Source organism: Tachyglossus aculeatus, chromosome 8, assembly GCF_015852505.1.
Source record: "Tachyglossus aculeatus isolate mTacAcu1 chromosome 8, mTacAcu1.pri, whole genome shotgun sequence".
Classification (NCBI taxonomy): Eukaryota; Metazoa; Chordata; class Mammalia; order Monotremata; family Tachyglossidae; genus Tachyglossus; species Tachyglossus aculeatus.
Window position 1 is genome coordinate 25483985 of NC_052073.1, and position 26941 is coordinate 25510925.

A 26941-nucleotide genomic window follows, 5' to 3' on the forward strand; every position below is an offset into this window, starting at 1 on the left:
GGAAAGGAGGAGGGCCCCAGCAGGCCTAGTACCGGTGATCAGCCAAAGGCGGCCAACAACCCAGGGAGAAGCTCGCTCACCCTTCCGGCCTTGGAGGCTAAAGGGGGCATGGCATTCCGAACCCCGTTCGATCCCCCCAAGGCCGGAGAGGCCCTGAGGTCCAGGGAAGGGTCACCACCTCCTAGCCTCCATCCATTGCGACCACCTGCCCTCACCGCGGTGCCTATCTTCTCCAACGTCTCCTCGTTGATGGGATAACGCAGCCTCATCTTGCGGTACAGCGGGTGCTTCTCGTAGTAGCTGATGAGGTCCACCAGGCTGTCGAACTCCGAGTTGCCCAGCATGACCGTCTGGCCCTCCTGCTGGACGCGGCAGTGCTTGATCTTCCCTTCCGCCCTGGCACACGGAGGGAAGAGCGCTCAGACCCACGGCCTGGCCTGGCCCGGCCCAGCCCCCTGCCCACACCAACTGAGGCCACGCCAGGCCAGCCTGACCCAGCCCAGGGCAAGCAGGGCCACCTCAGAACAGTGTGGGAAGGAGAAGGCTGGGTCTAAGGATTTTAGAGTGCTGGGCTGGGACTTCTTCAACGCCCTTAATTGCTCCAGAAAAAGAAATATTCTCCGACAGTTCCAGACTCAGACTTGGGGGCTGGAGAGAGGGAAATAGGAGTAATAATGAGGAGAACTCTCAAACACATAGAGTTTCTACATTTGCAAGCCTCTTCACATCAGTTACCTATCCTTGTTTCAACCCTGTCAGAGAGAGACAGACAGACAGGCAGATACACGGGTCTTCTTTTGCCCATTTTAGAGATGACGACACTGAAAGCCAGGGATGTGTGTGCCTTGCTTGAAGTCCCACAGCGGGGCCAGGGCAGAGCTGGGAAAGGAGCCCAAGCTACCAGAGCTGGGCCAAGAGTAGGGCTCTGCCCCTAAGCCTGGGGGCCTCCAGAGCCCAGCCTACCTCTTTTTGCCCACACCAGGGGAGGGAGCATGCTGGGGGAGACGGGCCACGAGGAATAGCCACAGGCTTCACCGCCTGCCCGGGCCTCCAGGCTGTGGGTGGGAATCTAGGCTGGTGCTCAGGCCGAGCCCCTTCCCAGGAGCACAGAACCCGTCTGCCGCTCACAGAAGGCTGACCTCCGCCCACCAGCCCGCATCGGTCCCGTGCCCCCCTGCGCCCATATCCACCCACCCGCGCCTCACCGGAAGGAAATGGCGTAGGAGTTGGGCTCGCTCCTCTTGCGCACCAGGAAGGCCCCGTCACGCGGGACCCTCATCAGCATGTGCTCCGCCTGGGTCCGCGTCAGGCTGGCGTGGTACCACCTGGTTCCCCGCCGAAAGAGACCCCGGTCAGTACTCTGGCAGGACTGATGCCCGGGGGCTCCTGTCACAGCCTCCCGCTTCCCCTGTGCCCCAACCTGGTCAGTCGGGGAAGAAGGGCGGTGTGTCCATAGCTCCTTCTGGGGCCTGTCAGCTCTACTCTCCTGAGCAGTCAGAACAGTGCTTTGCATGCAGTAAGTGCTCAATAAATATGACTGATTGACTAGAGAGCCAGTCCCCTCACAGTTGTTCTCCTCACAGTACCTCATTCTCGTCTGTCCCGCCGTCGACCGCTGACCCACGTCCTCCCCCTGGCCTGGAATGCCCTCCCTCCTCACATCCGCCAAGCTAGCTCTCTTCCTCCCTTCAAAGCCCTACTGAGAGCTCACCTCCTCCAGAAGGCCTTCCCAGACTGAGTCCCCTTTTTCCTTTCCTCCTCCCCATGCCCCCCACCCTACCTCCTTCCCCTCCCCACAGAACCTGTATATATGTTTGTACAGATTCATTACTCTATTTTACTTGCACATATTTACTATTCTATTTATTTTGTTAATGATGTACATTTAGCTTTAATTCTATTTGTTCTGATGCTTTGACACCTGCCCACTTGTTTTGTTTTGTTGTCTGTCTTCCCCTTCTAGACTGTGAGCCCGTTGCTGGGTAGGGACTGTCTCTCTATGTTGCCAACTTGTACTTCCCAAGCCCTTAGTACAGTGCTCTGCACACAGTAAGTGCTCAATAAATATGATTGAATGAATGAATTAAAAGAGGACCTGGCCCTACCCATTCATTCATTCTTTCGATCATATTTATTAAGTGCTTACTGTGGGCAGAACACTGTACTAAGCACTTGGGAAAGTAAAATACAACAATAAAGAGTGACGATCCCAACCCTGCACGACAGAGAGATCCTAAGGGCCACAAGGAGGGTTGGCGGGATCACACAGCAGTCCGAGGGCATCCCCGGAACCACCACCCTGCCCCTCCTCCCCAGCCCGCAACCGCCAATTGGGGTGGGCTTCCGGGTCCTGCCCTCCGGCCCCCGAGGCCACCGCCCGCGGGGCCCCCCGGCCCTGGTCCTCACTCCTTGCTCTCGTGGGCGTTGGTCTGGGGCACGGGCTCCGTCAGGCGCATCTCGAACTCGTTGCAGCGCAGCGGCACCTGCTGATAGTGGGTGATGAGGGCGTACAGGCTGTCGAACACCAGGTTGTCGGTGAGGAAGAACTTGGGGCTGCCGGCGTCCTGGCGGGAGTGGATGCGGCAGTGCTGCACCTTCCCGTTGCGCCTGGAGGGGAAAGAGGTCCGGGGAGGGGAGGGCTGGGCTAGGGGAGGACTACGGTGCCCCCACCCCAATCCCGCAGAGATGTGAGAGGAGCCGAGGGAGGGAGGGAGAGGAGAGAGGAGACGGGAAAGACAGAGGAGACAGCAAGAGAGGGGAGACAGAAGAGGGGGAGGCAGAGGAGACAGGGAGAGGGAGGGAAAGGGGAGTGAGAGAGACAGAGAGGAAGGGAGAAGAGGGGGAATAGAAGAGAGAGAGAGGAAGGGGAAAGGGAAGAGTGAAAGAGAGGAGACAGAGGAGAAAAGGAAAGAGGGAAAGGGAAAGAGTTGAGAGGAGGGGAGGATGGGGGAGAGAGGAGATGGAGAGAAGAGGGGAGAGTAGAGAGGAGGAGAGGAGAAGAGAGGAGAGAGGAAGAGAGAGGAGGGGAGAGGAGAGAAAAGAGGGAAGAAGGGGAAAGGATAAAGGGGAGAGGGAGAGGGGAGAGCGGAGCAGGAGAAAAGGAAGAGGGGAGAGGGAGAAAAGGGAGAGGAAGGTGGGGGAGAGAGGAAAGAGAGGCAGAGAGAGAAGGAGACCACCACAGCAGAAGGGCGGACCAGGTTCTCCAAAGATCCTAAAAGAAACAAGGATGCAGACGGGCAGATGGTGAGGGGGAAACTGGGGGCCGAGACTCACCAGAAGGAGAGGGTGTAGTCTCCCACGAAGGTCTCGCTCTCGCGCACCAGGAAGGAGCCGTCAGGGGCGCCGGTCTCGATGCAGTACTCGGTGAGCAGCCGCTCGGCGATGTGCCGGCCGTCCCGTCCCGCGCCCAGCTTCCCGTGGAACCACTTCTCGGCCGAGTGCAGCTCCGTGCTGTTGCTCGCCTGTGGGACGTCCTCCAATTGACGCCATTCTGTGCCCATCTCCCGGCTCCTCAGGGGAGCCCACCTCCAGGGCCAGCCCACCCCTCTCCGCATCCAATTGAGAGTCCTCCCCATCAGCTTTCAGGTTCACAATCAGCTCACCGGCTCCTACCTCCCCTCATTCCTCTCCCACTACAACCGGGTCGGCAAGCCTTGCTCCCCTAACGCCAACCTTCTCACTGTTCCCTTTTTCAAAAACCCATTCATTAACTGTTTGTCAAGCACTGTCATAAATGCTGGGGTAGATACAACTTAATCAGGTCAGACGTGGCCCCTGTCCCACTTGGGCCTCACAGTCTAAGTAGGGAGGACATGTATTCAACTCCACCTCACCACCGTTCCAGCGCTTAGAACGGTGCTTTGCACATAGTAAGCGCTTAATAAATGCCATTATTATTACTATTATTATTGTCCACGTCCTCCCTCTGGCCTGGAACCTCCCTTGCCCTTCTTACGTGATGAGCCAGCAACCAGCACTCTCCCCATCCTGAAAGCCCTACTAAAATTCCACCCCCTCCCAGAGGCTTTCCTGGATACATCTCATTTCTCACTTTGTCCCATCTTTGTACTTAAGCACTTGGTTAGTTCCCCCTTCCAACCCCTTTTGGCACTCAATACTGACCTTTAAACTCAGCTGCTTCCCCCTAGGCCTACTTTATTTTAGTGTCTGTCTTCCCTGCTAAAGGGTAAGCTGCTAGAGGGCCGCAAACACGTCTACTACAGCCTACTCTCCCAAGGGCTTAGTACAGTGCTCCTTACAGAGATGGTGCTCAAGAAATACTACTGCTGTATTGGCTGGCCTCCAAAAAGGGCAGCATCCCCTTGAAGAGCCAGACACACCAGCTGCTAGGACTCAGGCAGAGAGCGGGCCACTCCACTGAGGGCACCCTGCCGCCTCATCTGTGAGGCCGGGCTCCGTTGGAGGGCTGAGGGGGAGGCATACCAGATCCAGGATGTACCAGACTGTCTCCCCTCCTACCACTCCTCCATTAGCTGCCCTTTCCTCTACAGAACAGGGAAATTCAAAATGGCCACGACACCGATGCAGCCCCAGATGAAGCAGGAGGGGTGGCAGGCGGCCGAGACCGCAGGCCCATGTCAGTGCCACCAGGCCCTCTCAGACACCGGGCGTGCGCGGCTGCTATTTTGAGGAAGTCTATTTTGGGCACCGTCTTCATCACGTCTCAAGGTCGGCCATGTTGGCTCTCGGGACATCAGGCCCGTGTTCCCCTGAGTTAATACGGCCCGGGGAGAACAAACTGCATCAGGGAAGGCCACTCAGAGGAGGTGGGATTTCAGGAGGGCTTTGAAAATGAGATGAGCCGTGGTCTGGCGGCTCTGGAGGGGCAGGGAGCTCCAGGCGGGGTTGAGAGTATGAGCAGGAGACTAGAAGCAGGAGAGGTGAAATACAGAGAGGTTTTCTCGGGAGGAGCAGCGAGGCCTAGTGCCTAGAGCATGGACCTGGGAATCAGAAGGACCTGGATTCTAATCCCAGCTCCACCACTCGCCTGCTGTGTGACCTTGGGCAAGTCACTTTACTTCTCTGGGCCTCAGTTACCTCATCCTTAAAATGGGGATTAAGACTGTGAGCCCCATGTGGGAAAGGGACTGGGTCTAATCTGATGATCTTGTAGCTATCCCAGCTCTTAGAACAGTGCTTGGCACATAATAAGCGCTTAACAAGTACCATAATAACAACTGATTGATTGGACAAAATGCCATTAAAACAAAAGGAGTGTGGGGTGCAGATTGGGGAACAGGGGGTGAAGAGGACAGATAAAGGAAAGGCGGGGGAGTTTGAAGCCAATGGGCAGTAAACTTCACTTGACATAGAAGGAAATGGGTAGTCATTGGAGATTTCTGAGGAGGGGATGACTCAGACAAGCTGCAGAATGCAATCCAGCCTGAACCCCACAGCACCCAGGTACCTACCTACAAATTATTTCTCTATATCCATGTCTGTCTCTCCCTCTAAGCTGTAAACTCTCAGTGGGCAGGGAACGTGTGTGTCTACAGACTGTTTTACTGTACTCTCCCAAGTGCTAAGAACAGTGCTCTGAACACAGCAAGCGCTCAATTAATACCATGTGTTTGGTTGAGGTCCCCGAGAGAGTTGGTGTAGAAGGAGAAAAGGACCAGATAAGCTGGGCTTGAAAATTCAGCTGGAGGGAGTGGGGTTAGACAACAGAGGCTTTCCAAAGATCTGGGGCACTGGTTGTAGTAATGGTAGAGTATTTATTAGTCAGTCAGTCAATCCTATTTATTGAGCGTTTACTCTGTGCAGAACACTGTACTAAGAGCTTGGGAGAGTACATTGTAACAATACGACAGACACGTTCCCTGCCCTTGATGAGCTAACAGTCTAGAGGGGGAGACAGACATTAATATAAATAAATAAAATTACAGACATGTAAGTGCTTTGGGGCTGGGAGAGGGGATGAATAAAGGGAGCAAGTCAAGGTGACACAGAAGGGAGTGAGAGAAGTGGAAAAGGAGGGCTTAGACAGGAGACGCCTCCAAGAGGAGATGGGCCTTTAATAAGACTTTGAAGGGGGGGGAATAATTGTCTATTAAGCACTACTGCATGCCAAGCATTGTATTGAGCACTGGGAGAGAGCACACAGCTGGTATTCGATGTGGTCCCTGTCCCTTGGTGGGCTCACTGAAGGTCAGCCAGCTAAGGAGGTGGGGAACTCATCTCCATACCCATTCTGGGTTAGGTGACTCCTCGAGGTCCGGTCTAATTCCGTCCTCCCTAGCAGGGTGCTGAGAACCTGCGATCGTTTTCATCTTCCCCGTGTCGGGTCCCATGCCCGGGGTGGGACACAGCTGTGGGGGAAATCGGACCAGCGAGCCCCCCGCACTCTCCTTACCTCCTTCTGTTCCTCCTCATCCTCATTCCCCTGGTCATTGGTGGTCTCCTCTGAGTAGTAGATCTTGCTGCTGGTCAGGACAAAGTAGTGGGGGTACCATTCCTGATGGGAGAATCAAGAGGGGCCAGATAAGCCTAGGGCATGTGGTATTCCTCCTCCCCTCCTTCTTCCTCCTCCTCTCCACCAGTCCTTCAACAGTGGCCAGGAGCACAGAGCACCACGATCCTAAGGCCCAGACCCAACAGACCGGGCCAGACACATCTGCTGCTCAGCTGGATAGCCAGGGCCAGAGAGGCCTCCCTGTTCTCCCGGCCCTCGTCCCCAGGACCCGTCATCCGATCCTTAAATCCCGGCGTGGGAGACCCTAGTCCAAGGAGCCTGAGCTGGGGAAGTGGGAGCAGCAACTGGGAGATGGAGGGGAGAGTCTGCTGCTTTTCAACACCCCGTTGGGGCACTGCGGACATCGGGTGTCCTGCTCACCCCTCCCCCAGCCCCCACTGTGCTGGCGGGATCAGGCCAGGGGTTCTACGGCTAGAGGAGGGTGGGAAAGGGGGCAACTAAGGGTCAGTCCCTTCCCCCCATCCCCTGGAGACATCCCATTGCTTCTCCCAGTGCTCGGGGTTTAGAGCTAAGAGCTCTCCACTCCAGATTCTCCACAGCATTCCTGGATCTTGTGCTGGCCCTTCCTCCCAACGTTGGGATGGGAAGGGAAGTCACACTGTTGCACTGCACCTACACTGGAGATTCCTTGTCGGGAGGGAACATGTCTACCAACTCTGTTGTATTCTCCCATGCTCACTGTGGGCAGGGAATATCTGTTCATTGCTCCACTGTAATCTCCCAAGAGCAGAGCACAGTGGTAAGTGCTCAATAAATGCCACCGACTGGCTGAGGCAGCTGTTGTCGAGGCTCCAGCTTGGCTAAGAGCCCCTCTGCTGAACACCTGCCCAGCCCGGCTCCTTCCCTCAGGGGGTCCGGCCCTCCCAGGACCCCAGGAGGCAGCATCCACCCCCCTCCCCGCCCCTCCCCGGGACAGCTAGCTGGGGCCCGGCAGGGCCGGAGCCTCACGTGGTTGATGGGGTCCTCCAGGTAGAGAATGCCGTTCTTGATGGAGTTGCTGATGTCATTCTCCGAGTACATAGCTGACGTTGGCACCTCCTCGTACGCGCTGCCCTCTGCCAGCTTCTTGTGCTGTACCACAGCCCGGTGGCTGGTCAGTGCCACCCTGGGCCTGGCCCACTCTCTGTCCGCTTGCCCTCCACCTACCCACCAATGACCATTTGCCCACCCGCTATCCACCCATCTGCCCTCCATACACTCTCTCTCTACCTACCCACTAACCATCTGCTCTCCGTTCACTCTTCTCATGCCCTCCACTAACCACCTGCCCACCCTCCATGCCCATCTTCCCTCTGTCTGCTCTCCACCTGCCCACTGACCATCCACCCAACCTTCATCCAACCCCCACCCTCTGTCCACTTTCCACCTGCTCACGGCCCATTTTCCCACCCTCCTTCCACCCATCTGCCCTCTATCTACTCTCCAGCTACCCACTCACCACTCCCTCCATCCGCTTTCCTCCTGCCCACCACTGACCATCTGCCCACACTCCATCCACCCGCCTGCCCTTCATCTGCTCTCCTCCTGCGCACTGACCATCTACTCGGCCTTCATCCACCCGTCTGCCCTCCGACCGCTTTCCACCTGCCCACTGTCCACTCTCCACTGGCCGTCTGTCAGCCCTCCGTTCTCCCAAATGCCCCCCCACCCCACCCCCAGCTCTGGCTCTCGGAGTCGCCTGCCCCTCCCCAGCATCCCCCCAACTGCCCCCAGCACCTTAATGAGAATCTTCCTCTTGAGCTGATTGGGAGCCGGCAGTCCGTCGGCCGAGACGTCCACCGGCTTCGTGAGCAGCATGTCTCCGAACACCTTCTTGAAATAGTGAGCCATGTTCCGCTGCTGGGCGATGCTACAGTGATCCTCGATCGAAAGGATCACGGGGTACCTGCGGGGGCCGGTTAGGGGGCAGTCAGCCAGCCAAGGAGGCCCGCGGGCCCGGGTGGGGAGAGGAGGGGACAGGCATTGGCCATCACTGGCCTCAGTCTGCCCACCTCTAAAATGAGGTTAAAAACCAGTGGGTCATGAAGCAGTTCACCTGACTTTTGTCCTTGGGAGACAGCAATAGTGCCCAAACTGCCTGAGCCATGGAAGAAGGGGCACTCATCTGACACCTCCCCGCCCCACAACAACCAGCCCGGCAAAAAGAGGCAAGAGGGTACACAGCCACCGGGATTCAGTGTCTTTTGGGTCAGATCCCTGTGACCACGGGGAGCTCAGAAGAGAGCTGGAAGGCAACGGCAGACACTCCCAATGCAGAGGACTCTGGGAGGGCTGAGGCCCCACCTCTGGCATCTCCTCAGAAATGGCTGCCCACCAGAGCCCAGGGCAGAGAGCAGCTCCTCCTCATTATTACTGCTGCCTCCTCCTCCTCCACACCCCGCCCCATCTCCTCTTTGTCACTACTGGTCCTCCTCTTCCTGCTCCACACTGCACTCCACCCCGTCTCTACATGGTCCTGCTCTGGAGAACTCGTTTTGTTTCACAACTTAAGTGCATGCAGCCCCCTGGCTCGGGGCCAGGCCGGTGCTCTTCTCCCAGGTGAGGACTCTGAGGAACAGAGAGGGTGCGCTACCTGGCACAGGACACACAGGTGGGACCAGGGGCTAGGAGACCTGGCAGTCTGTCCCCATGGGCCAGGGGTGGGTCGTCTCATTTCCCCTCTCCTATTCTCCGGACTGTCTCTCACTGGGCCCCTGAGCTCTCCCTTCCTGGCTCCATCCCACCCCCTCCCCTATAGAACAGGGAAACTGAGGCAGAGGGAGGCAATCCTCCTCCCCCTCTAGCCTCCATGGAGTGGTGGCTGGGGCCTGGCGGGCTTGGGGAGGCAGGCAGAGGGCTAGCCAAGGGCTCGCTGCTCACTCTGAGGTCACGAAGGCGTGCTCCTTGATGGTGTGCAGGACGTCAGAGAATTTGATCTTGGTGGTCAGCGTGTGCCCATGGTAGATGACCGGCATGCCATCCGGCCCGTCCCAGCAGTCCACTGAAAGGCAGAGACTTTCAGCACAACCCGTGCGGGCCGTGACGATGTTCCAGGAGGGAGGGGGGATCCTGCGGGCGTCTTCCGGGTCTTTGAGGGGTCTGGGAAATGGGACTTTCCCCTTGGTAGGGTCACAGAAGGGAGGAACCCGGGCCGGGGGGCATGCGTCTTGACCTGACGCCTCTTGGGTACCCTGGTGCCCGGGTGGCAGGCCTGACTGTTGTGACAATGGTGCTGGAGAAGGGGGGGGGGGGCCGCTGTCATCCGAAACACAAGCATTTGCCACCCTGACCCCTCAATCCCCAGCAAGGGTGGGAGCCAAACCCGCCCACACAGACCCATCACTGGGGGACTTTGGCAGTCAGAGCGGGCAGGGGCGAGAACATGCCCCTGGGGACGGATGCCCCTCCTCCCCCGGCCCCCGGGGGCTCGAGCCCCTCACTCACACTCGATGCAGCGGCAGCCCATGCGCAGGCAGCGGGCATAGGCTTCTAACGACGACTCGCTGGAGAACTGGTCACCCGTTAGGTACCTGGGAGATGGGGCAAAGGCCACTCAAAGGCCGTCCATGGCCTGTTCGCCCATCCATCCAGTCCCCCTCCACCCCGACATCAGGGTTTTCCCCACCCTACCCACCGGCTGTTTTGCCTGCTGCTCCACGCTTCGCTCTCCTCGTGTCTCCAAAAAGGCCCCACTCGCGACTCTCCCACCTCCGTCCTCTCACTCCTGCTCTTCCCCAGGCCTGGACCGCCTCTCTCCCTCCCTCCTAGCTAAGAGCCCAACTCGTCCAGGAAGTTTTCCCTGACCAATTCCCTCCACTCAAGCTGGGGGAGGCCGCAACATTCACCCCGAGCCGTGGGATGCTTCCTGCTCCCCTCACATACAAGAACAGTCGACTGTGTAACCAGCACAGTGGAAGGAAGTTTCTTGAAGGAAGGAGACGTATCTCTTCTCTGATTTGGACTTCCCAAGCACTAAATATACTACTGTCTCCAGCGGGAACTCAGTAGATACTACCGCTCCTATTACTCTTCCATCCTAACTTTTCATGCTACTCTGGTTTCACCCAGTCTGTCCTGCTCCTGCTATTTGTTTATAATTGTTGTCTACCTGACTGTCTCGCCATATTAGGCTGTCTTCCCATATCAGAGCCCACCTATAATGATAATATTGATAATGATAATAATAATTGTGGTACTTTTTAAGCACTTATTATGTGCCAGGCAATGTATTAAGAGCTGGGGTAGATACAAGGTAATCAAGTTGGACTCAGTCCCTGTCCCACGTGGGGTTCACAGTCTTAATCCCCATTAAACAGATGAGGTAACTGAGGCATGAGAAGTGAAGTGCACAAGCTGGGATTAGAACCCTACTCCTTCTGAATCCCAGGCCTGGGCTCTAGCCCTTAGGGTACGGAATGGGTGTTTGCTTCTGCAGTAGGGCCCAGTACAAGCTTTGCACATAGTAGTGCTCACTACATGCCATTGCTGACTGGTGGGTTGCCCGTCCCAGAAACTACAGGTTGAAGGGATCTCGCCAAGGGAGTCTCCAGGCCAGATGCTGGGGCCACCAGCCAAACAGCCACTGGGTCAGGCCGGCTGGGGGAAACTGGGAACACCAGCCTCTGCTCGGGACACATAGGAGAGATGGGGATGAATCCAGACCGGACAAGGGAATCGGAAATGAGGCTGAAAATGCTAAATGTTCAGGCAGAGAGCTTTAACTTACACAAGCTTCGCTTGGGGGAGCCGAGGGGTAGATGGGGGAAATCTCTAGGTCCTTACGTATTGTGTGATGAGGAGATCCAGTACTGTGACAGGGGGTTGTTCATGCTTTCCGGGCACACAGCGTCGAGCTGGGTGTTCCAAACGCTGTTTTCTTTGGAGAACAGGAAGGTGAGAAACTTCCCAAAGTGTGTGGAGAGATGGGAAAGAGAAAAGAGGGAATAAAATGGAATCATACTGGACCTGGATTCGGGGGCAGGGAGGAGGTTCCACTTTCCTCCAGCTCATCTGGAGGAAGGTGTCTTGGATGCGGGCCCTGCCCAGATGGCTCCCCACTGCCACCCTCTCTCGAACGGGCCAGGTCGGGGCAGTGCCCGGGGCTCTGGAGGGGCTGCCTTGCCAGGCTGTTCGCTGCACAGGTTGTGCCAGCGAGTTTAGAAACACAATGGGCTGCTAATCTTTAAGGGAAAGGCCACAAACAGGTTGAGAACAGGATGGGAAGCTGAGAATAGGCCAGAATAGGGCTGTATCCTTGGAGCAGGGCTCTGACGGCGGAGAGCAGGAAGCACAATTGCCAGAGAGGGTGTGAGGTTAATTCCCAGCCACCTTCCAGCTGCAAATGCATTCCGGGCATCGAGACCATCCAGCCAAAACCTCAGGACCCAGAGAGCCGCAGACAACCTTAGAGCCCATCTATAATTATTATTATTATTACTACTGGGGTATTTGTTAAGCATTCATTATGTGCCAGGCACTGTACTAAGTGCTGGGGTAGATGCAAGGTAATCAGGTTGGACACAGTCCCTGTCCCACATGGGGTTCACAATCTTAATCCCTATTTTACAGATAACTGAGGCACAAGTGACTTGTCCAAGGTCACAAAGAGGATGAGCAGTGGAGCCAGGATTAGGACCCCGGTCCTTCCCAGGCCTGGACTCCCAGGACTGGGCTCTATCCACTAGGCCATGCGGCTTCTCAATTGTACGGTCGCCCTGAGATGGGGCCCTGCCCAGACCCTGGTGTCCTGCACGGTAGAACAAACCAGTGGCCCCGAGGTCTGGCCTGGGTCACTCCAGAGACGGTTATTCTGGACAGACCTGGGGCAGAGGACGGTCCCCCTGGAGTGGGAGGGTTGGGGAGAGCCGCTCTGACCCTCAGCAGCAGCAGGCCAGATGAGCCTGCCTCGGGGTAGGCCCCCCAGACACCCCTCCCCCAGCACCAGCCTCCCCTGACTGACTCCAGCAGCAAAATGGGCTGTGGGGCTCCGCTTGGCCCGGGGCAAGGGATTGCACTGGGCTGCTTGGACCGAGTTGGTTCTCCACACGCATTCCTGAGTCGGAATGGGCTGTGCCCAGCCTGGCGGCCTGGATACGGCTCAGAGACCGTGGAGACGCATGCCAGCGCTGGCTGGGGGGGTGGGCCAGTCGGGGCGCCTGGCCTACCTCGTCCAGTGAGAAGTACGGCTCCTCGATCTCCCGCAGGGGGTCCCGGAGGAAGCTAAGCATGAACTCCTGCACCAGGCTCCTGTCCGAGGCCCAGGGCTCCTACGGGGGAGAGAACAAGGGCCCGTGAGCTCACGGGGCCATCAAGGACCGGCTTGGACAGACATTTTCCCAATTGAAACCAATGGGCAGAATGAGCCTGGCCCTCCCAGAACCCGTCCCCGGGGCTGGCTCCCCTCCCCACTTCGCTCCCTCCACCCTACTCCGGTGCCGGGTGACCCCCTCCCTGGGAGACCCAGGCTCCTCTTCCACCTTGGGTCCCCCCAGGAGAGGCGTCTCCCTGGCCCGTGGGGGACTCACCTTCTGGTGTTCCTCGAGGAACTGCTGGAACTCTGGGAGCGACAACTTACAGAGCTCGGGATGCTCCCCAATCCTGGGCAGGGGAAGCCAGGAGGCAGGGCTCAGGGGGTGAGATGGAAGGAACCTCTTCCCAGAGCCACGGGCCATTGCCGTGCATGACGACTCTGGCCTCAACACCCACCCTCTCCTCCCCCAGCAGCCCGGCCCGCCTCTGCTCTGGGCCTGGGAGAAGGCAGGAGGGTCCAGGGCTTAGCAGGAGACATCCGGGTCAGTGCCTGGGTTGGTGCCCTGGCCTGGAGAAGAGGGTCAGTTACCCAGTAGGACCTGATGCTGCCCTGGGAGATGGAGGGGCAGGAGGAGAGGAGGAGGCAGGGAGAAGGGAGAAAAGGCATCCCACACCCCCCGCAAAAATATTCAGCCTACAACCCACCCCAGCAGCAAAAAAAAAAAAAGCCCACATATTCCTACCTGATGATTTTGGCTTCGACGAGAGGGTGCTCAATCTGAAGGGGAAAATGAGGCAGGTGAGGTGGTGAGTAACCGACAGCCGAGTGATGAACGAGAGCGGGGGGGAGTGACCGATGGGGTGGGGGTGGGCAGAGGACGGTGCACGCGGGTACTCCTCCCCCGACTCCCGGCGGGCCCCTCGGCGCCTCTCACCGCTTTCTGAGCGCTGTACATCAGGGTGCGGTACAGCTGAGCAAACTGTCCGTAGGTGATGTCCCCATTGCGCTGCTCCAGATCCTGGAGAGACACCCACGACCAGGGCTTTCCCCCACCCCGGGGAACATGCAGTCCCCTTCTCCCCCAATATGGGACTACTGGGAAATCGGACTCTCAGAAGAATCATCCCCCTCCCTACCCCGATCTCAGTGGCCTCTACACGCGTTCTTGGGAGGGAGCAGAGGCCCGGTTTCCTCGTTTGGAACTGGGGCTCAGAGAGGCTGAGTGACTTGCCCAAGGTCACCCAGGGGGTGGTGGCAAACTGGAGACAGAAGTCAGGAACGGTGTGCTTCCGACAGCATCGGGCTGCCACCCACCCTTCCCTCCCTCGGTCAGGCAATCAAATTTATTGAGCGCTTACTTTATGGGGAGCACTGGACTAAGCACTTGGGAGTGCACAATATAAGAATAAACAGAAACACTCCCTGCCCACAATGAGCTTGGCGTCTAGAGGACTGAAGGGGCACACAAGTGCCTACAGACTAGAGCTTATAGGACTGTGTCTGTTTATTGTTGCACTGTACTTTCCCAAGCGCTTAATACAGTGCTCTGCACAGAGTAAGCACTCAATATATACAATTTGAATGAATGAATGGAGGTTCCCTCGGGACAGCTGGGTAGAATGGCACTGACACCAGACCCCCTCCGCCCCATCCTGAGCTCTGGGACCCTCACAGATACACCCACTGAAGCCAGCAGGGGAGGGCACCCGGGCAAGCAAACTGGCTGCCCTCGCCAACCTCAGTGGGCAGAGGCAGGGGGATGGACTGTAAGCCTCCTGTAGATGGTAAGCTCGTTGAAGGCAGCGACAAGATCAAAGGGATCTTCTCTACTATTATACCATATTCAGTCATTCATTCAGTTATATTTGCTGAGCACTCACTGCATGCAAAGCACTGTACTAAGAGCTTGGAAGAATACAATATGACAATAAACAGACACATTCCCTGCCCACAATGAGCTTACAGTCTAGAGGTGGAGACAAACATTAATATAAATGAATAAACTGTACTCTCCCCAGCGCTTGGTGTGGTGCACTGCACACTGTAAATGCTCAATAAATACCAATGATTGATTTATTGGGGGTATTCCTCCGTGCGGGGAATCCCACTAGGCTAGTCCAGCTCCCCAGGAACTCGTGGCAGGGACTGAAGAGGGCTTGGGGTGACGAGGAGCCCAAGCTGGACCACAGGGGCGCTGGGCAGAGGGGCTTACCGTCAGCCGCTCCCTCAGGAACCGCATGTTAGGGACACGGTAGTTGACCTGGGACAGCATGTTTTTCAAGTCCTTAGCGGAAATCCTAAGGAGGAAAGCAAACTGCTACTACAATGAGCCAAACACTTATCCTCTCCCCTGCCTTGAATACTTCAGGTGCCTCCCTGCTGCTCTCCCAGCCTCCTGTCTCGCCCCACTCCGGGCCATACTTCAGTCTGCTGCCCGGATCATTTTTCTACAAAAACTTTCAGTCCGTGTTCCCCCACTCCTCAAGAACCTCCAGTGGTTGCCCATCCCCCTTGGCATCAAACAGAAACTCCTCACCATTGGCGTTAAAGCCCTCAAATCACCTTACCCCCTGCCATCTTATCTCACCTACTTCCCACTCCAACCCAGCCTGCTCACTTTGCTCCTCTACCACCAACCTACTCATTGGAATAATAATAATGATGGCATTTGTTAAGCGCTTACTATGTGCAAAGCACTGTTCCAAGTGCTGGGGAGGATACAAGGTGATCAGGGTGTCCCCCGTGGAGTACACAATCTCAAATCCCTCCCGCTTAATATCTGACAGAACATTGCCCTCCCCACCTTCAAAACCCTTCTAAAAAAATAAAAATCACATCTACTTCAAGCTGCCTACCATCTGCATCTACTATAAATTTGGCTGTGTACCCATAAGCACTTTGATATTCACTCCAGCCCCGCAGCACCTATGTAAATGTTCCTATACTCTACTATTTCCGCTATCCCTAGCACTTCCTGGTCCCCTGCCCTCAGTGCTCTCCCAGGAGCACCCCGCTGCTCTGCCCTCCTCGGGGAGTCCCTCACACTCTGGGAGTCTCTCACACTCCTCAAGAACTCCTGGAAGCTCCTGCTGTTTTCCCTTTCCCAGAGCCTCTGCTGCTTCCCCACCCTTAGAGGAGCTCCGGGTACCAGAGCTTTGGAGCTGGGGAGGATCCAACTTATTCCCAGGACCGAAAACACCCTGGTTCCACGCCGCCGGCCTCTCCAACCTCGTTGCCCCCACGGGCACACAGGAAGCCAGAGATGGGGGTGAAGGTGTGGCACCCCCGAAAGGAGCAGAAGAAACATCAATCTTAGCAGATCAACCACCCTCCTGGCTCCCCGGGGCATGGGGGGAGCGTTCGGGAAGGGTGTGCCCTGTGAGCGGGTAGTATTCAGGGAAGGGCTGATAGAAAACTAACCCGAAATGATCAGATCATCATTTCCAGCTGAAAAGGAGAAGGCAGCAAGTTTGTCTACTTTGGGGGCAGGGAGGAGGTGACAGGGGAGGGGAAGATAACGATCAGAGAGGCTGGGGTCAGAGTCCTTGCGGTTGGCGCATCGACAAGTAGGAAGGGGCTAGTGCAGCCTGGCACGTGTGCCCCCACCCCTCCCTGCCCTAGCAAAAATAATAATAACAAATTATGGTATTCGCTAAGTGCTTACATTGCGCAGGCACTGTACTAAGTGCTGCAGTGGATACAAGGAAATCGGGTTGGACACAGTCCCTGTCCCTCATGGGGCTCGCAGTCTCAATCCCCATTTGACAGATGAGGTACCTGAGGTCCAGAGAAGTGAGGTGACTTGCCCAAGGTTACACAACAGACAAGCGGCAGAGCCGGGATTAGAACCCATGACCTTCTGAATCCCTGTCCCAGGATCTATCCACTGGACCATGCTGCTTCTAAAAGGGCCGGAACCTGAAACCCACCTCCCACGAAGGTGCCCAATGAAGGGGTGGGGGGACATGTGGGGTAAGGAGCCATGCCAGCCATGCTCTGTGGTGGCCAGAAGACAACACTGAGGCCATTCTGGCAATTCCCAACTACAGAACAGGGTACAGGGAAGGGGACGGGTGGAGAGTTGCCCATCCTGCCCTACTTCTAAAGGCCTTTTGCTGAGAAGAGGTCAAAGACAGGTGAGATGAGAGGCAATCCTTCCCCCTTCATCAGTCATTACCCCTTCTTATGTTTACCAACCTGCCTGGTTAGGAAGTTCTGCCCTTTTTCTAGCCTAAGTCTCTGACACTGCAACTTGTACCCAATTCTGCCTTAATAATAATGATTGATAATAATTATGGTATTTGTTAAGCACTTACTACATGTCAAGCACTGTACTAAACATTGGGGTAGACATAAGATAATCAGGTCAGACCCAGTCCCTGCCCCACACAGGGCTCACAGTCTAAGCAGGAGGGAGAACTGGCATTGAATCCCTATTTTACAGATGATTACGGATGTGGAAACTGAGGCAGAGAGAAGTAATTCTTTTTTTATTGGTGTTCAGTAAGCGCTTATTTTATGTTGACTATTGTTTTAAGCTCAGGGGTGGATACAGTCTATTCAGGATGGACACAGTCCCTGTTCCAGATGGTTCTCACGGTCTAGGAGTGGGAATAGGTATTTCATTCCCCATTATACAGTTGAGGAAACTGAGAAACAGGAAACTGAGTTAAGCGATTTGCCCCAAGTCACGCAGCAGGTATATGGCAGAGTGGGGATTAGAACCCAGGTCCCCTGCCCTAGATAGGTCTTCTGTCACTAGCCCCATATATTTGGTCTCTCCTCGGCCTTCCCCTTTGCAGGTGGCCTAACTCTAGTTCCTTCTGCCTTTTCTCCTACCTATTTTCCACCTCCTTGGGCCTTTTAATGGCTTAAATTCTGGACACTTTCCCAGATTTTGCTAATTCTACTATTTCAGCCTCCTCACTGGTCTCCCTGCCTCCAGCCTCTCCCTTCTCCAGTTCATACTTCACTGCTGCCCTGATCATTTTTCTAAAAAGCTGTTCTGCACCCATTTCCCCATTTCTCAAACACCTCCAGTGGCTGTCTGTTCCTCCCCACATGATTAAAAACCCTGAAAACTAGTTTTAAGGTGCTTAATCAGATTTCTACCTCCTACTTTTCCAGACTCTTCTCCCACACACCTCAGCTCACACTTTTCATTCCTCTTGCATTCAACTTCTTCCTCTGTTTGCCTTTCAGCTCACCTGTCTCTGACCTCTTTTCTCTCCCTTCAAATCCACAAGGCCCAACTCTCCCCATTTTCAGGGTCCTTCCGACACCCTACCTCCTCCAGGAAGCCTTTCTTGAGTAGTTTTTCTTCTCTCCAAATCACATCCTCCCAAGCATAATTTGGAGCACTACTACAACTACTATTTAAGTACGTCCACCTTTCAATCTTTCCATTTTCTTTTTCTTCCTATCTAATTTTGCATCCATCTCCCCCGTATGACTGTACACCTCTTGAGGGCAAGAATCAAGTTGACTGGGAAGCAGCATGGGAGTCTGAGGATCTGGCTTCTAATCCCAGTTCTGTCACGTGCCTGCTGTGTGACCTTGGGCAGGTCATTCAAACTTCTCTGTGCCTCGGTTTTCTCACCTGTAAAATAAGGATGAAATTCTACTCCCTCCTACTTATGTGAGATCGGGACTGTGTCCCACTTGATAATCCTGAATCTACCCCGGAGCTTAATACGCCATCATTGATGGTACTGAGTGTTTGTGTGTTCACAGCACCATACTTACCACTTGGGAGAATACAACAGAGTTGATAGAAACCTTCCCTGCCCACAGCAAGCTTACAATGCTTGGCACAGAGTAAGTGCTTAAGACACAGCATAAAAAAAAAGACTAACTTTCATAATAATAATAACAGTTGTGGTATTTGTTAAGCAGTTATTACATGCCAAGCACTTTCCTAAGCCCTGGGGTAGATACAAGGTAATTAGGTTGGATACAGTCTCTGTTCCACATGGGGCTCACAATATTCATCACCGTTTTACAGATGAGGTAACAAAGAAATGAAGTGACTTGTCCATGGTCACACAGCAGACCAGGTGCTCAGTTCAGTGCTCGACAAATGCTACAGACTGGCCAAGTCTTGATGCTCTGCATGGGGCTCAGATGAAGGCCTGGTCAGCATGGATACATGGTTGTTTGGGCAGTTAGGAATCTCTGTCGCTTGCGGCCGGGGGACAAGAAGGCAGAACAGAACACGGACTTTATGGAGAATGTAGCTACCTGACCTCCGGGGACAAGCCTACGTCACCCCCAAGGCCACCAAGAGGGAGACGGGGGTGAGGAGAGGTGGGAGGAAGAAGCTAAAACTTCTAGTTCTCAACTACTCTTAGAGCCAACGGCTAGCAGGCGGCAGGTTTCCTCTGGCTCTTGAAATCCACCTCCATCCAGTGACTGCTGCTCTTAAAGACGAGGCAGATTTCAACGGCTGCAACTCATCTGCCGCCTGCCTGCCCTCCAGGAGGGCCGAAAGGAGAACTCGAGATCTCATTTGCTCGGCGATCTTCCTGTGGCAGCTCGCTAGACCTCCCTGAAACTGGGACACTGAAACCACGAGATCGTTTCATTTTCCCTTCTCAGACGATTCTGCTCTCAGCTACTCCCAGTAGGGCCAGGTGTTCATACTCTAGCCCTGTAGGGGATGCTGGGAGTTGAATCTAATCTCTACCGGTTTGTGGCGTCGGGGCGGGGGGAACGTTTCTTGCTGTCTTTTCAAAACTAAACAAAAAATGTGTTTCCCCATGCGTTTGGTGGATCAAAAAAACCCAGGCCTCTTGAAAGGATCTGAATGGAGTGGGGTGTCCTTGGGCTCAGCTGCAGCATCCTGAGGGGTCACTGCTAGATAGCAATGACTGACCTTCCCTACTTTATCTGGGAGTCAGGGGTGGGCAGAAGGGAAAGGAAGCCAAAGCTCCCCACCAACACACACACACCCTCCCTCTCCTCTTCTCTTCTCTCTTTCTCTCCTTAAAATTCATTCTTAGGAGCTTTCTTCACAGCACTAGTTTCTTCTCAGGATAACCCCTGCAGGGCAGTACTCTAACCTCAAGAATCCACTCCCCATTTAGAACACAACTACACTATGAGATGGTTCCCACAACCTGGGCCCTTTCCACTCTCATTCCTACCCTTCTTTCCCAATCTGGCTCCTCCAGGCAGTCCTCCCGGCAGTGGCGCACTGACAACAGGGTTCCCTGACAACAGGGTCCCCTCACGCCTGACCCTCTGAAAGGAGGGTCCCCTCCTGACGGCAACCCCCTGACAACGGGGTCCCCTCCTCACAATGACCCAACTTTTAAGGAGGCCACTGGGCACCACCTCTCGCTGGTGACGAACTGTCATTTCTGGGCTGGATTTGGGTGAAGCTGAAGCGGACCGGCAGAAGGAATGCCAACCTCGGAACTTCCTGTGGAGGACAACTCCGCACAGATACCTCCCGGGGGCCAAGGCGCCTTCCCTCCATCACTCACCTGTCTTCCCTGTTGCGATCCACTGAGTAGAACTGCTTCCGGAGCCACCTAGGACCAAAAACACACACACATGCACCCGGAGACAGTGTAATTCCCTGGTGCTACCCAGGTGAGGGGGGAACTTCCAATTTCCTCCTAAATGCCGGCCTCCGGCTGAGACCTACTGGCTGACAGATGTGGGCTACCTGACGCTGAGGTCAGGACTGAGCAGGACCGGGCCAGCAGGAAGCCCGGGCGTGTCCCATGGGGTACCCTCGGTCGACACCCCCAGAGCTGTCCCGGTCCTGGCTGGGTCAGAGGTGCCCCCCACCCGATGCCTCGGGGGCAGGACGCGGGGATCCGGCTGACCTCTCGATCTGCAGCGGGGTGGCTGCCTTGACAGTATCAGTCACCAGCCAGTTCAGGCCTCTGATCCACATGTTCACTTCTTCCTCCGACGTGGCTGGGGAAAGGACCAGCGCCGTGAGCGGGTCTGTCTGACCCGGGAGTGCTCTGGAACTGACTGCCGCCCTGGGCGCTTGGCCCTCTGGGACCTCTGTCCCAGGGATCGACTCCCTCAAACAATGGGCCTCCCCAATCTCCCCCCAGCCCGCTCCCCACTCTCCCTGCCCCGAGGATGACCTGGTTCCACTCTCCCCTCAGGACTTCATTTCTCTGGCTTCTTCACCTCCTGACATCCCACTGAACCCCTTGTCCCTCACCCCCCAGATAAATGTTCCCAAGAACTAAATGTCCCCCAAATAATCGTGATAATTATGGTACTTGTTTAGCACTATGTATTCTAAGCACTGAGGTAGATACAAGTTAATTAGGTTGGACACAGTCAGGGCTCACACTCTCATGCCTATTTTACAGATGAGGTAACTGAGGCACAAAGAGGGAAAGTGACTTACCCAAGGTCATAAAGCAGACATGTGGCAGAGCCAGGATTAAAACCCAGGCCGTTCTGGGCCGTCCCAGGCCCATGTTCTATCTACTAAGCCATGCTGCTTCTCCAAGTCTCCCTCCCTCCCACCTCCCACCATTTGGGTTGGGCTCCCCCCACCCCCCAGCCTGTCCGCCCACCCCCAGGCCCTCACACCTTGTAGACTCAGGGTTTTCAGGCGGAACTCCATCCCATACAAGATGACGAAGCAGTGGGACTGGTCCGGCCGAAACGAAGGGTCCTCCTGATAGCGGTCGAAATCTCGGGAGCTCTTCCCAGGACGGATTTCCTTGATCTCACGGATGTCAACTGGGGAGGGAAGGAGGGAAGGACAGAGTTAGTCCATGGGTCCCTCAGACAGACCGCTTGTCATTCATTCATTCATTCGTATTTATTGAGCGCTTACTGTGTGCAGAGCACTGTACTAAACGCTTGGGAAGTACAAGTTGGCAACATATAGAGACGGTCCCTACCCAACAGTGGGCTCACAGTCTAGAAGGGGGAGTCAGACAACCAAACAAAACATGTAGACAGGTGTCAAAACCGTCAGAATAAATACAATTATAGCTAGATGCACATCATTAACAAAATAAATAGAACAGTAAATATGTACATAGAGTAATAAATATGTAAATAGAGTAATAAATCTGTACAAACACATACAGGTGCTGTGGGGAGGGGAAGGAGGTAGGGTGGGGGGGGATGGGGAGGGGGAGAGGAAAAGGGGGGCTCAGTCTGGGAAGGCCTCTTGGAGGAGGTGAGCTCTCAGTAGGGCTTTGAAGGGAACCCAGGCCCTAAGGGGGTAGTTCTCAGCTCTGCTTTCTGGCTGCCTGGAGGACTTAAAGACTCCCCCTCTCCCCTCCTGCAAACTGAGACAGCATCTCTTCTGACCTGACAGTCGTATCCCTAAAACGGGCATCTCTTTCCTTCTGGTGATGCCCCCTCCCACTCTCCCCAAAGTGAGCTCATCCCTGCTCCAGTGCTCACCCACAGGCCCCTTTCACCCAGTGACGGTGCCAGACACCCAAATAACAGCGGGAGCCCGGCAGGCTTGAGGAGGCAGGGAGGGAGGATCCTGCGTGGCTTAGTGGAAAGAACACAGGTTTGGGAGTCAGAGGCGGGGGGGATTCTAATCCTGGCTCTGCCCCTTGTCTGCTGTGAGACCCTGGGTGAGTCACTGCACTTTACCTCATCTGTAAAATGGGGATTAAGACTGTGAGCCCCACGTGGGACAGAGACTGTGTCCAACCCCAGTGCTTAAATCAATGCTTGTCACAGAATACGCGCTTAACAAATACCACAGTCATATTATTATTATTTTCTGCCAGTAATTTGGCCACATGCTAGAGGAGAGGGGCCGGACTGTCCTCTAGACTGCAAGATCATTGTGACAAGGGATTGTGTCTGTTCATTGTTGTATTGTACTCTCCCAAGTGCTTAGTACAGGGCTCTGCACACAGTAAGTGCTCAATAAATATGACTGACTGAAAGCAAACCGGGTCAGGGAAGAGCTTCGCGATCACCGGGGGGCATTTGGCAAGGGGTCCACAGCTCCTCTGCTTGGTAGTCCGGGGCGCCTCCTCCCCACTGTCCACTGACCTCCCGGAGACTAACGTCTGGATTCAAAGGCTCCCACCAGCCACGTGGACAGGGAGGCCTCTTGGCACCCAAAGGCAGGCGGGGGTGCAGAGCCGACTCTGGTTGGCATCAGCAGGGCCGACTTCACCCCACACAACAAACACCCATCCGCCAGATCAATCAATCAGTGGTATTTACTGAGTGCTTACTATGTGCAGTGTACTGTGCCTCTGCAAGCCTTCACCATGGGACAGGGCCTGCATCTGATAATAACAATAATAATAATAATAATAATAATGGCATTTGTTAAGTGCTTACTATGTGCCGAGCACTGTTCTAAGCACTGGGGGAGAGACAAGGTCAGCAGGTTGTCCCACGTGGGGCTCATAGTCTTAATCCCCCTTTCACAGATGAGGGAACTGAGGCCCAGAGAAGTTAAGTGACTTGCCCAAGGTCACACAGCAGACAAGTGGTGGAGCCGGGATTAGAACCCACGACCTCTGACTTCCAAGCCTGGGTTCTTTCCACTGAGCCATGCTGCTTCTGATGGACTGTAAGCTCTTCTCTAGACTGTAGGCTCATTGTGGGCAGGGAATGGTATATTGTGCTTAGGACAGTGTTCTGCTCACAGTAAGTGCTCAATAAATAAAACTGACTGACTTTAATTGCCCAGAGCACAACTCAGCACAGGGCTGGGATACAGTAAGCTCATAATAACTGCTGTGATTATTACTGTCATTATCCGGATCAACGGTGCGTACTGTGTGCACCTTGCTAGACACTCGGGGACACATTCCAAAGACACAATCCCTGCCCTTAAGGAGCTTAACCTCCCATGAAGCCAGACAGTAGACACCCAAACCTGCTGCCCGCTAAACCGTCTTTTTACATAGTATTTATTAAGCACTTACTATGTGCCAGGCACTGTACTAACCACTGGGGTAGATATAAGCTCATCAGGTTGGAACCACTCCATAGCCCACATGGGCTCACTCACAGTCTTAATCTCCATTTTACAGATGAGATAACTAAGGTACTCTCTGCCACTTGCCTACTGTGGGGCCATGCGCATGTCGCTTAACTTTTTTGCGTCTCAGTTACCTTATCTGTAAAATGGGGGTTAAATCCTACTCCCTCCTACCTACTGAGAGCTCCATGTGGGACAGGGTCTGTGTCCAACCTGATCATCATGTATCGTATTTATTGAGCACTTACTGTGTGTAGAGCGCTGTACCAAGTGTTTGGGAGAGTACAATACAACAGAGTTGAGAGATACAATCCTGCCTAAAACTATCTCACCATCTAGAGGGGCCTTAGTACAGTGCCTGGAACACAAGAAGTGCTTAAAAAGTACCATTTGAAAAAAATAGAATAGAATAAGCTTTCCACTGGCCAATCTTAATTTTGGTGACTTCTGATCATCACCAGCATTTCGTGAGGCTCCCTGAAATCACCAGCCCCTCTGGGGCAGGTGCAGTGATGGTAGACTTCCTCCCTCTTCCCCCTCACTCCTGGGGGCTGCTTGTGGAGTTTACAATCTACGGGGGAGTTCAACACAGAAAAAGTCAACCCTCCTGCACAATGGAAAAACTTACAAGAACAACAACACGATAGGAAGAGAAGACAGAATCGAGTGGGGTCAGAACCTCTAATCACTCAGTCAATCAATCGTATTTATGGAGCACTTACTGTATGCAGTCAGTCAGTCAATTGTATTTATTGAGCGCTTACTGCGTGCAGAGCACTGTACTAAGCCTGGGAGAGTGCAATATAACAGAAACATTCCCTGCCCACAATATGCTCACAGTCTAGAGGGGGTGACAGACATTAATATAAATGAATCAATTACAGATGTGTACATAAGTGCTGTGGAACTGAGGGAGGGGTGAATAAAGGGAGCAAATCGGGATGCAGAAGGGAGTGGAAAAGAGGAAAATGAGGGCTTAGATAGGAAGGCTTCTTGGAGAAGATGTGTCTTCAATCATTCAATCTCAATCATTTGATCCATTAATCGATCATCAGTGTGGATCTAGCCTGGCAGCGGAGAATGCACACACTGAACGGAATCCTCCCCAATGCCCCCTAATAATAATTATAATTATGGTATTTGTTAAGTGCTTACTATGTGCCAGGCACTGTACTAAGCACTGGGGTGGATACAAGCAAATCAGGATGGACACGGTCCCTGTCCCACGTGGGGCTCACAGTCTCAATCCCCATTTTACAGATGAGGTAACTGAAGCACAGAGGAGTGAAGTGACTTGCCCAGTGACACACAGCACACAAATGGCAGAGCTGTGATCAGAACCAGTGACCTCCTGCGAATCCCTGACCTCCCTGAGGGGCTCACAACCTAAAGAGGAGAGGACAGACCTAGTTACAACCCTCAATCTACTGAGCACTGCACTAAGCCCTTGGGAGAGCTCAATGGAGTTAGCAGACATGACACCTGCCCTCAAGGCATGGACAGTCTAGTGGGGAACGGAGATGGACGGACGGTAGTGCTTTGCACATAGTAAGCGCTTAATAAATGACATCATTATTATTATTATTATAGAGGGGAGGCTAGACCTCGGGGCTCCTCCCTCACCTCTGGATCCCCGGGAGGGCCTGGGAAGCCCAGGTGAGGGGGGACAGGGGGTCTTTTGAGGGTCAGCTTGGGCTTCAGATGGCTCAAGACTCCACTGTCTTACCTCCACTGCCCCACATGGCTCCTAACATCCTCAAACCCAATAAAACCAGCAACGAAAGCAGAAGTGGGAAGACAGACAAGGAGCCTCCGCTCTCTGTGTCCCAGGTTCTGGGAGAGTCTACCTCTCCCAGAGAACCATGCTCCTAGAGAAGCAGCATGGCTCAGTGGAAATAGCACGGGCTTTGGAGTCAGAGATCGTGGGTTCGAGTCCCGGCTCTGCCACATGCCTGCTGTGTGACCTTGGGCAAGTCGCTTAACTTCTCTGAGCCTCAGTTACCTCATCTGTAAAATGGGGATTAAGACTGTGAGCCCCACCTGATCACCCTGTACCCCCTCAGTGCTTAGAAGAGTGCTTTGCACATAATAAGCGCTTAATAAATGCCATTATTATTATCATTACTTCCCAGCTAATACCCCGTTCGTCCAACCGTCTGGTCAGCCTCACGGGCTTAGTTCCTGGAAAAGCTGAACTTTTCGGGGCAAAACGTGGACGACCTCTGGTGACTCAGATTTTCTTGACACAAGACAGTGCCTGGGGCCAATCGGCAAGAACGCTGCCCTGCAACGACCCGACCTGGGCTGTTTGTGTGGGTTCTCAGAACTGGAACGTGGAAGTCACACAAAACCAGGGCAGACAACATGGGGGACCAGTTACTCAGCCCACAGGGTGTGGGGTTGTGGGGGGGTTCCCCAGCTGCCCTGAGACAGAGGAGAAGTGGGGGAAGGAGGCGGAGAAGAGAGAAAGGGGGTGACAGAGGGAAGAACTGACTTCATGAGACCCTGCTTCGGTCCTACTGGATGTGGTGGCACCAGGTAGAGGGGTCAGGTGGGAGGTGAAGGCCCTCAGACTTATCAAAACCCTTTTAAAATCAATCAATGGCATCTCCTGAGTGCTTACTGTATGCAGAGCACTGTTCAAAGTGTTTGGGAGCGTACAACAGGGTTGGTAAGCATGTTCCCTGCCCACAAGGAGCTCAAGTCTAGAGGGGGAGACAGACAATATAAATGAGTGATTCATTCAGAGCAGGCTCGAAAGAAAGGTCGTATCAATCATTGGTACTTATTCAGCACTTTCTGTGGGCAGAGTCCTGTACTAAGCGCTGGGGAAAGTTCAGTACAATAAACTTGATAGACAAGATCCCTGCCCATAAGGAGCTCTCAGTCTAGAAGGGGAGACAGACATTAAAATAAATTAAAGATGGGAGAAAAAGCAGTGTAATGTACTGTACATTAGTGCTGTAGGGGTGGGGTGATTATCAAGCTCTTTTGGGGTATATGCCTAAGTGCATAGGGTGTGCAATGGCCTCTGAAGAAATGTGACCTTAGGAGGTCTTTGAAAATGGAGAGAGTGGTGGGCTATTGGCTGCGAAGTGGGCGGGAGTTTCAGGACAGAGGGAGGAAGTGGGCAAGGGGTCGGCGGTAAAGTAGATGAGACGGAAGAACGGGGAGTAAGTTAATAATTGTAAAAATTATGGTATTTGTTAAGAGTTTACTATGTGCCAAGCACTGTTCTAAGAACTAGGGTAGGTACAAGGTA

General features: G+C 54.3%; 1 protein-coding gene across 3 annotated transcripts in view; it reads right to left on the reverse strand.

Moving 5' to 3' along the window:
- The window catches only part of PLCG1 (phospholipase C gamma 1), an 88142-nt gene that overhangs the window by 14580 nt on the left and 46621 nt on the right, over positions 1-26941 (reverse strand). For all 3 annotated transcript variants that reach the window (XM_038749960.1, XM_038749962.1, XM_038749961.1), the window contains 18 exons: positions 21291-21443; positions 20558-20651; positions 20210-20257; positions 14935-15019; positions 13657-13740; positions 13465-13499; positions 12997-13069; positions 12637-12738; positions 11255-11373; positions 9917-10002; positions 9353-9473; positions 8210-8378; positions 7442-7564; positions 6374-6475; positions 3274-3461; positions 2407-2607; positions 1206-1325; positions 216-396 (listed from right to left, as the gene is read on the reverse strand). In XM_038749960.1, coding sequence (XP_038605888.1) covers positions 216-396; positions 1206-1325; positions 2407-2607; positions 3274-3461; positions 6374-6475; positions 7442-7564; positions 8210-8378; positions 9353-9473; positions 9917-10002; positions 11255-11373; positions 12637-12738; positions 12997-13069; positions 13465-13499; positions 13657-13740; positions 14935-15019; positions 20210-20257; positions 20558-20651; positions 21291-21443 — 2084 coding nt within the window. The remainder of the gene's footprint in view (positions 1-215; positions 397-1205; positions 1326-2406; positions 2608-3273; positions 3462-6373; positions 6476-7441; positions 7565-8209; positions 8379-9352; positions 9474-9916; positions 10003-11254; positions 11374-12636; positions 12739-12996; positions 13070-13464; positions 13500-13656; positions 13741-14934; positions 15020-20209; positions 20258-20557; positions 20652-21290; positions 21444-26941) is intronic.